The sequence below is a fragment of the Quercus robur genome, chromosome 6, assembly GCF_932294415.1.
Source record: "Quercus robur chromosome 6, dhQueRobu3.1, whole genome shotgun sequence".
Lineage (NCBI taxonomy): Eukaryota > Viridiplantae > Streptophyta > Magnoliopsida > Fagales > Fagaceae > Quercus > Quercus robur.
The window spans coordinates 11,564,618-11,574,981 of NC_065539.1; the positions used below are offsets into that span (position 1 = coordinate 11,564,618).

The 10,364-nt window shown below is 32.4% G+C and overlaps 2 protein-coding genes across 2 annotated transcripts; both read right to left on the minus strand.

The window, feature by feature from the left end:
- Positions 1-216: 216 nt before the first annotated feature.
- LOC126689641 (ethylene-responsive transcription factor ERF098-like) lies at positions 217-1,116 on the minus strand. Its single transcript, XM_050384866.1, has one exon. The coding sequence runs from the start codon at positions 1,003-1,005 to the stop codon at positions 385-387; it is 621 nt and encodes a 206-aa protein (XP_050240823.1). The 5' UTR covers positions 1,006-1,116; the 3' UTR covers positions 217-384.
- A 6,649-nt stretch (positions 1,117-7,765) lies between these two features.
- Positions 7,766-8,044, minus strand: LOC126689850 (ethylene-responsive transcription factor ERF122-like). Its single transcript, XM_050385021.1, has one exon. The coding sequence runs from the start codon at positions 8,042-8,044 to the stop codon at positions 7,766-7,768; it is 279 nt and encodes a 92-aa protein (XP_050240978.1).
- Between the last annotated feature and the right edge of the window lie 2,320 nt (positions 8,045-10,364).

Consider the following 10,364-nt stretch of genomic DNA (forward strand, 5'->3'; position numbering starts at 1 on the left):
ACAATTGATGCTTAGCGCCCACAAACAAAGACAAAAGCATAAATAGCAATGAAAGCTGCGAATAAGAGTGTTTGGCTCCAACATGGGTGCCCACATTTGAGCCCCTTTGTCGTTTTGTTTGACTCTGTTTGACTCAGTTCCAAGTATACATCGTTATTGTTTTTTGTTTTTTTTGTTTTTGTTTTTATCATTGAATTTCACATGATTTCCCGCTCTGATAATAAGTGGAAAATTTTTTAAAAAATAAATCAATAAAAGAACCGTCATTTCGACTCTATATTATGGACGAAATGGGCATGAATTACTACGAAGATCAGAGCATCCTTTTTCCTAAAGTCTACATAATCCGATGCTCCATCTGATTTCCCGCTCTAATAACATGGGCTAATCATTCAAATCCTTCAACAACTGGTCAAGTTCCTCCGACGTAAGCCAATCCGAAAGCTTATTGTCTTCGTCACTGCTCTCTACCACTTCCACAGTCTGTGCCTCGCTCTCAATCATTGTCTCCGCATTAACACTTGGATTTTCTTCATGCTGATCTTGTTCGACTTCGCTTTGCTTTCCCACATAGTCTGACATTGGAAAATTAAGCTTAGCTCTGGGTCCGCAGAACTCGATGGCAGCCTTATCATAAGCCCTGGCAGCCTCCTCCGCCGTCAGGAACGTACCTAGCCACTTGCGCTTCGCTTCCCTCGGGTCTCGAATCTCAGACGCCCATTTCCCCCAAGGCCTCTGCCTCACTCCCCTGTATCTCTTCTCATTGTCATTCTTCATCTTCTTCTTCGAGCTTCTCTTGCTGGTTGATGGCAATGAGGACGTAGCAGCATCAGGCGGGACCGGTTGTTGTTGCAGTAGTTGATGGTGTTGTGGGTTCAGACCTTGAATGCCGTCAGTGATAACGTGGTTGAGAGCTGAGACCAAAATGTCTTGTTCTTGTTCCTCTGTTATTCTTGTCCTCCATGGACACCACCTATAAATATTGCTTGCATTAAAACCATGCATCACGTATTGGCTTTTGGAATTCGGACAAAATGATAAATTTTCCCTTTTTGGAATGAGAGAGAGAGAGAGAGAGAGAGAGAGAGAGATGTAAGAGAGTTTCGAGTTTCGATTCGAAAACAGGGAATCCGGCGATGCTGCGCAAAAGATTTATATAGGAGTAACGGATTTGTAATGTCCACTGTACTACTGCCAGCCTGTACGCTGTGCCTACGCGGAGCATCTTTTGCTGTTGGAAATTCAATGTTGCCCGCAGGTGTTTCTTTCATTGGTGTGACGGGGAGCAATTCTCAAAAAAAAAAAAAAAAAAAAAAAAAAAAAAAAGGTGTGACGGGAGCAAAGTTCACAACCTGTCACTGTCAGACGTTAAAATACACCTACGTGTTAACAGGCAAAACTTTGAAAAGTCTATACACAATTTTTTTGAGAAGATTTTTTTTATATATAATTTAAATGATGTTTCTTGTTAATTAAATTGGGAATGTTGTAGCTTCTTGTTACATCCATAGCTTTACCCAAAAATTTTACTAATTGATGATGTGACAGATTGTTAGTGAAAAAGTAAAAAAAAAAAAAATGAACCAATGACGAGTTTAAATAAAAACTTGTAAAATTAACTATTATAAAAAAATATTGTAAATTTTTTTTTTTTATGTAGCGTTACTCACAAAATTTATAGAACTTTTGGAAAGTAGGATCCAAATGATTGATAATTTGAATACTATTTGATATTCATTATTTAAAGGGTCTTGTTAACAAATGCCATATAGGCTGTTGAGGTATATTAGCTTATTAGTATAGGCCCAAGCTTAATTCTATTTTGTGTGCAAGTCAAATCTCCTACTTGTACTAAAAATCTATTAGTCTAGGGTTTAGTTTACTATATATACACATGTTATGTTCATTGTAACAAAAGTTTTATACTACACTCATATATTAAAAATGTAGCACTTTAAGATTTCTTCCGTGGATGTAGACCGTTAGGCTTAGTCATGTTACTCTCGTGTTCTTGTGTTCTATTTTTTATATGTTCACTTCTGCATCTACTTTGGTATATTCAATATAGTGTATCAATGCTAATATATAACACCTGCATTATTAAATACTCAATTATGAGCTATAATGCATTTTTTCAAACAAAAAAAAATATTAATAATTTATAGACAAAATTTGGCTACAAATTTGGTTATAACAAATGATTATAACTCACAAAAAAAAATTAATATGACTTCATATTTTGAAAATTTAACTATTAAATTTTATATTCTTAACACATATATGAAATTTCATGCTAATTGAATATTATTTACTATTCGATTTATAAACTTATTTTTTTTATATACAATTTTAGACTCTAAAAACTTTAAATTTAAATATTTGAGTATAACATTGTTACTGATTTTCATACATGAATAAAACACCTATACATGACTAGTTGTGCAAATTATGCCATTTTTGGTGATCTTCGCATAAATTGAGTGGCAAATTATGACACAAAATTATGTTATTTTTGGTGGTCCTAACACAACTCAATTTGTAAACGGATAAAACTTTAAAAAAGTCTAAGACACAAAACAGAAACAAATTTTGTCTCTTTTTTTTTTTTCTTAAGTCAGCACTGAGGCATAGATTTTGGCCGTATATTAAAGTCAAAACATTGCCTCGTGGATTTACTGGGACAGAGGAGCATCCCAGCCAAACCAACTGTCTTCTTCCAAACCGTGTAAACACTAAAAATTAGTCAAACTCAATGCTTTTATTTTATTTTATTTTTTTCTTCCTTTGACCAACAGTGACCTCAGAAAGCCCAAATCCTAAATCCGTCCAAGTATTTTTCTTTCTTTGACCGTGTTGGTATTCTATTTTTGGAATATTATAATAATCGCCTCAAAACAACATTCTTGCTCTCAGCAGTGGTTCTAAGAATTATTTTTAGGGTGGTTACTAAAAAAATTTAAATTATATAAAATTTAATAAAGAGATAATTTGAATATATTAATATTACAAAAAAAAATGCAAATACATTAAATATTACAATTTTTGGTATTAATAAAGAGAATAAAAAAAAAAGGCTAATAAAAGATAAAGTGCAAATTGGAAATGCTAATATAAGAATAATAAAGTAACCACAACAATTTCATAACAAATCTTATGTAACAAGTTGGTAGCCTATTATTGGTGGATAAAACATGTCAATATTAAACCCGAATCAGAATTAGTAATAGCTTACCATATAAGATTTATCGTGAAAATGTTGTGGATGTAGTATTACTCTTATATTTATTGAACTCAAATTCTTATGAGTCTCAAGAACAAGTGTTCAATATTTTTATTAGGGTGGTCAAAGTAGGTTAATTTAGTAAATAATATATTTTTTAAAAGTAAATATATACAATATTTTCAAGTCAGGGTGGTCACAGAACATATTAATTTAAAATAATTATTTATATAAATTTTCTTTTGCATATATAATTTTTTTTTTTTTTTTTGACAAGTGAGGGTGGACCTAGGACCACCCTCACATACAAGTAGAGCCGCCAATGCTTGCTCTTCAATATTCTATCTAAAACACTTTATTTATTTATTTTTACCACTACTTAGAATGGATTCTTATTAATTGTTAAAGTTTTTTTTAATTAAATAATTATTTGAATTATGCCTAGAACGAATCAATTGGTGTCTTCACCTAATAATAATTTTTTACAAAAAGTGGACACCATTGTAGAAGCACAAAATTAAAACGTGTTTAATTTAGCGCTTATAATCACAATTAATTTCATTTATGGGTTCGGTGTACAATGGAAGATTTGTATAAAAACCAAACAACTTTTTACCAATGAAATAGTATCGAAGATTTTATTCCTCTAACTTTACTGTGACATTCCTCACTGTGTATCTCTCCTCTCTCTTTTTTCTCTCAAAATCTCCAAAAATGACCATTTGCAACTTCTGCCCATCTCTTTCTTTTTATACTTCCCTAGTTCTCCTTTTTCATCTTTATCCATTACTTTATTTACCTCATTTTCTTCTCTAGCATGTGCTTTAGCACGTGCTATCCTAATTTAATTAAGCAATCTTCTATCCTATCAAGCTCTTCTTTTCTCAAGGTTATGATAAACAAAGATTTTTGAGACTTCTTGTCTTATTCTAATCAATTATCTACAATGATGATGCTGAAAAAATCACTAGCAAGTCACATAGTCTCCGCACGCTCAAAACAGCACCAGCACAACAAAAAGAGAAGACCTCACAGAGAGCATCGATGTGGTGTCGGCCAAATATTCTCCGAAGGTCAAGCTAGAACTATTCTCACAACTCTAGAGTGTTAGAGAGGGTAAATTATGCGTACCTTGGTTTGTGAGGGTATTTGGGTTTTCATAGTAGTAGAGGGTTGACCTCTTTTCCTTGGAGTAGAAGTCTTTTCCTTATAGGAGTCTCATTGGGTGTATTTTACGGGATTCTTTCTATATAGGAATCCCTCTTAGGTATCACAAAACGTGGAGAGCAAGACATTTCCTTATGTACGCAATCGTGATTGGCAAGCAATCCTTTACTAAGGTCGTCAGCTTACCCTGTGCTTTCAATCTTACTCCCGTCAGCTTCATGATCCCATCAGCCTTAGGGTATGCCTTGCCGGTGCTTCTTCCTACATATCCCTTTCGTCAACAGTCTTCAAATGAAGGTTGACGGGTTCAATTGTATTCATCCACCTTTAACCGTCGGCTTATCTTATTGTGAGTAATCTCTATTTTTATCCACATTATACAATAAAAGGAAAGAGTCTACTAGTGAGGGTAAAATGCCCTCTCAAAATTTCAAAAATTGTCGGAAAAGGTTATTAGAGAGGGCATATGGCCCTTGAAAGCCGTCGTATTTGCTCTTGTTGCTAAAAGAGATTTTGCGAGCATACCTTCGCAAATAGATAATTTACGAGGGCAATCCACCGTCGTTATTGAACAAATTTTTCCTCACAAATATATTATCAAATGACGAGAAAAGTTGACGACTTATTTTTAGCGAAAGGAAGCAGTTGTCATTAACAACTATTTGTGAGGACCTTCATACGCTCACAATTAATTATTTGCAAATTCCAAATTGATAACATACTTTTTAGAGACAAACAGTGTCGCCACTAAAATTTATTTGTGAGGGCTTTTGACTCCTCACAATTAGTTAGAAAATAATAGTGACAATGTTAAGCTGTCACTTAAAACGTTTTTACAAGGGGTTAAGTGGTGTCACTATTCTAAAAATTGTGAGGGACTTTGTCATCACTATAAAGTTATTTATGACCAAATTTTTATGTCAATGATAATATTTTATTATTTATTTTTAATTTATTTTATATCGTTTTTGTTTAACTATCCTATTACAATAGTACAATGGTTACTAAAAATTGATTCGTTGAAACATAAAAATTCTTATAAGTTCAAACTTTAAAATAAAATATACAAAGAAATCCTGAAATTAAACCATGACATAAAAATATTGTTTTAAACTTAAACAATTAGAATCGTAACAAGATCTATATTAGTTTTCCTCTAAGTCACCCTCAAAGTTGCTTTTGACCTCCATGTTATTGTTTGAGTTGTCTTCTTCATCTCTGCTAGTACCATCCTTAGACAAAAAAAAAAAAAAAAGCATTAAACATGAGTTAAAATGAAACAATTAAAGTGAATTTGTATTTGTATCAATGCTTCAATAAATAAGTATGTGTATTACTATATTAACAGTAATAACTTTTTTTTTTTTTTTAATTTAACAATAATAATAACTAAATTTGATTACTTAAACTACTATCAAAATTAAATATAAATTAAAATAATATAACAATTGTGAAAAATGTAAACCACAAATAATGGTTAGGGGGAGTGCCAGAGAGATAAAGAGAATTTATGACATGTATTTCATTTATGCTCACCCCTCATTCTCCATCCATCCATTTATCCACCATCTTTTTCCAAAACGGTGTAGGAATGACCATTTTTGTAACGATCTTCTTTCTTTGTGTACTTAAAAATAGGATTTTTAATATGAAGCATCCAATCAGAATAGTGGTGTTTCACATATTTCACAAATGCCTTCTTCATTTTCTTGTCTGGTTGCTTATGCTTAAAATGTTAAGCTACAAAGCAAGCATATAGAGTTTCAAGCTTAGATCTTGGGTATTCAATAAAAGTCGTCCAAGCTTCATTCAGCTTTTGGTGAAAAAGAATTGTAATCTCTCAAGTAGCTTTTGGTGTGATGATTCTTCCTTTACTTTTATCCTCCCTTGCCATGTCTACCTTTTTTTTTATAAACCCTTGCCACGTTTACCTACTATTAGTTAGTATTCAAAAGACCATACAATCATTTCAAAATTCAATGACACAATTATTTGATTATTATGGAAATGCTTATAAAAATTCTGAAATTGGTGCCCAAACACAAAACACAAGAAGCTCTTTGTCCTCTACTAGTTTTCTAGGTGACCAAGAAGAACAAAATGCTTATCACATGGTTAAAAGAAGAAGAGAACAAGCATCTTCAATAACATCAGGTGGGTTATTGGAATTTCAACGTTATTTAAATCAACCCTTACTTGAAATTGATGAAGAAGGATCATTTGATTTATTGGGCTGGTGGAAAACAAATCAAAGTAAGTATCCCATACTTTCCATTACGGCTCATGAAATATTATCATTTCCTATTTCCACGGTAGCATCGAAAGCATCTTTTTCTGTAGGTGGTAGAGTTGTATCTGACAAGAGATGTGGTCTTAGTCTCGAGACTGTTGAGGCACTTGTGTGCTTAAAGGATTGGAACTTAGCAGACACAAGACGACAAGAAGCAGAACAAGAACCAGAATTAGCAGAGGCATTTGAGTGATTGAAGTTAGAAAGGCCCGAGTGGATGCCAAGAAGTCCACCGCATGACCAACAATCCACCACTTCAAGATAATGCCTGGCAAATAGTTATAAAATTTATGTAACAAGTTTTTCGATTTTTTTCTTAGATAAAATTTTTGATGTTTCAACACAAATAGATTGGGAATTGCAAATGATAGACAAGTGTGTGGGTGCCAACCTAGTTGGGATGTACACATTTTGTAGTGATGCAACTATTTTCAATCTAATATATTCATGAAAATTTCAATGTACTTATTTATTCTTATCAGTACAAGTTAATTAATCTTATTTTAGTACCTTTTTAAGAGGTATGTCTTAGTATTTTTTTTAATAGAATCTTTTTAGTAGATTTAATTGTTCAATTTGATAGTTTGTAATAATATATAATTATAATTTTTTTGGTTAAATTTTTATAACCCTATTGAAGACCTATTAAAAATGCCCATGGGTAGCCCATTAAACCCATCTCACTAGCCCAGCCCGCTAAAGCCCAAGTGGGCATTGCCCATGGGTAGGGCCATGGATTAGGTTTTTCCATCCAGCCCGGTCCGACCTAGTCTATTGATTAGTCAATAGCCCATTAAGCCCAGCCCATTAGACCCATGGGCCAAGTAAAAACGGGCCAACCTGGCCCATTGACGAGGCCTACCCACTAAGTATAATAGTAGACAAATTGTTTTTCAAATTTCAATGTCTAAAATGCTCATAAAAAATTTAAATGTATAAAAAATCTTATTAAATACAACTAATTAAATTTTCTAGTATTATTTTAGATATGATATACTGTATTATATTATATTCATTCATAATGTTATATAATATAAAATATTCTAACAACAAATAAGCATGAAAAGAAAAAATCATATGGCCCATACCTAACCACCTAGGTGGGCATTATCAATTGCTTTGGAAGACTTCAGTTCCCATTTCCCCCAAGGCCTCAGCCTCACTCCCCTGTACTTCTTCTCATTGTTATCATTGTTCTTCTTCTTCGAGCTCCTCCTGGTGGTGGTGGTGCCGGCCCCGCTAGTTGAAGCCAATGAGGACGTGGCTGATGTAGGCGGCGGGACTGGTTTCTGTTGTAATAGTTGAAAGATTCGTGGGGTGAGACCTTGAATGCTGCCAGTGATAACGTGCTTGAGAACTGAGACCATAATGTCGTGTTCTTGTTCCTCTGTTATTCTTGTCCTCCAAGGACACCACATATAAACAGTGGCGGAGCTAGGATTCGACTTTAGGGGGGGCAAAATTTATAACTAATATACATATGTCTCTATAAACAAATACATATTGTGTTTGTAGCATACAACATATGCATCATATATACACAATATTAACCAAACTTGACAGTTAAATGCCAATAATATGAATAGTAAGTGATCATTCAATATTGAAAGATCCCCTAAAATCATTGCATATCATTATATTGTGTATAGTTTATTAGTGTTTTTTTTTTTTTTTTTTTAAATATATAGCGAATAAAATAATCCCCTAATATATTTTATGGAATTTGTCATGTAATTGTTTCCAAATTTTATATCTTAATACTTTTGAAAGGAAACATTTTTTTTTGGGTGCTATTTTCATCTCTTCAATTAAGACTTTTTCTTCTTTATTTAAGTTTATTTTTATAATTTTTGAACTTTAAAAAATATTGATAAAGTAAAAAAAGATATGAAGATATATGATATATCAATTGAGTTTGACTTTTCAAAAAGATAGGGAGATATATATACCCACAAAGAAAAAAAGGATGTATGTGGTTGTTTACTATGGCTCTGCACTTTACAGTATTATTTTGAAACATGTAGCTGAAGAGATTTTCAATATAGCTCAATTACTCATGCACTACTTATCACAGTTTCAATTTAATCTCCACCTTTTACTATTACACACATAAAAAAAGAAAAATTTTGGGCAGGTCGGGGGCAAGTGCCCCCTCTCGACCCCCTTGACTCCGCCCCTGCATATAAATACTGCTTGCATAAAAACCATCCATGTATCACACGTAGTGGCTTTCGGAATTTGGACAAATTGATAAATTTTCCTTAATGAGAGAGAGAGAGAGAGATCCTTGAGTTTCGAAATTCGATTCGAAGTTAGCAGGGCTGGTCTTGTTGGGCAAAAGGTTTATATATGGGAATGACGTCCATTGTCCACGTGGCTTCCAACTTGCACGCTTTAGTTTGCTTACGCGGTGCAGTTATTTTGTTGTTTTAAATTCAATGCACTCAACAGCTGTTTTTTAAAGGTAGTTTTATCCTACAAATGTCCATGGATAAATATTTTATCAATTGAATTAATTGAAATTTTTTATATATATATTTTTTATTTATATATATATATATATATTTTATTCACACTAGAAATGCTACTATGTACAATAAATATTACAAAATTTGATAGGTTTTTATATTTGAATCTACCATTATTGGCATTATTGTTTTTTTTTTTTTTTTTACCACTAACATTCTACAGCATCGACAATTGTCAAATTTTTTGTGTTTGTAAACATCTTTTTCCATGTATGATACATGAAACTTGTAAATGAATAATTAAAAAAAAAAAAAAAAATCTAGAATCATATTTTTTTATGCTATAACTATAATGTGGTAGGTTGTGTATGGTGGGAAAAAAATTATGAGTGTATGTAAAACTGTAAAAGTAGCATGCAGCCGGCCAAACTTTAACCACGCCACCCCCATTCAAACTGAATCTTCCAGTCTTCTGTGCTATCCAACTTGCCTCTTGAAGGCTAGACCCAAGTCATCTTCGAAAGTGACTCCAAAGAATGCATTTAACCCGTCATATCTGATTTGCATCGTAATTGGTCCACTAGCAGTGTTTTTAGCTTAGCTGAATCGTTTAGTAGACGCTCTTTCTCTTGGGTTAGGAGATCCAATAATTTTGCTGCTCATTTTCTTTGGTTAGATCTATTAATTTTTCTGCCCATACTGCAGCTAGAATCCCTATCTCCAATGTGTTTTTATCTATAATAATAATAATAATAATAATAAAGGTCATGCTAACGAGTGCCCTTACGATATTAGTTAATAATCAATTTTAAAAAAGTTTTGACACAATTTTTATGAGAAATGAAACAAACTGTCAATAAATCATTAATAAATGTATTTTCTTTATTGAAAACATGTATTACAACTCACAATTGAGCATTTATTAATTCTTAACTTGTGCATTTAGAACATTAATATTGGTGGTGCTAAAAATAGTAATAAAGTTTTTTAGCACCACCAAATACAAATTTATAGCTACATTGGTGGAGCTAAAGCCAAATAATTTGGCTTCACAGCTACTTTGCCTATGCACTGTAGCTCATAGGTAAAAAAAAAAAAAAAAAAAAATTATTAAGTTGTGTCTTTATACTACTTTATATTAATATATTATTTTATTCATGTGTTCACACTGTTTTATAGTGAATATATTATTTTATTGTAGTGGATATATTATTTTATT

Coding starts and splice junctions, on each gene's coding strand:
- LOC126689850 (XM_050385021.1), bottom strand. CDS start 8,044: ATGGTCTCAGTTCTCAAGCACGTTATCACTGGCAGCATTCAAGGTCTC.
- LOC126689641 (XM_050384866.1), bottom strand. CDS start 1,005: ATGCATGGTTTTAATGCAAGCAATATTTATAGGTGGTGTCCATGGAGG.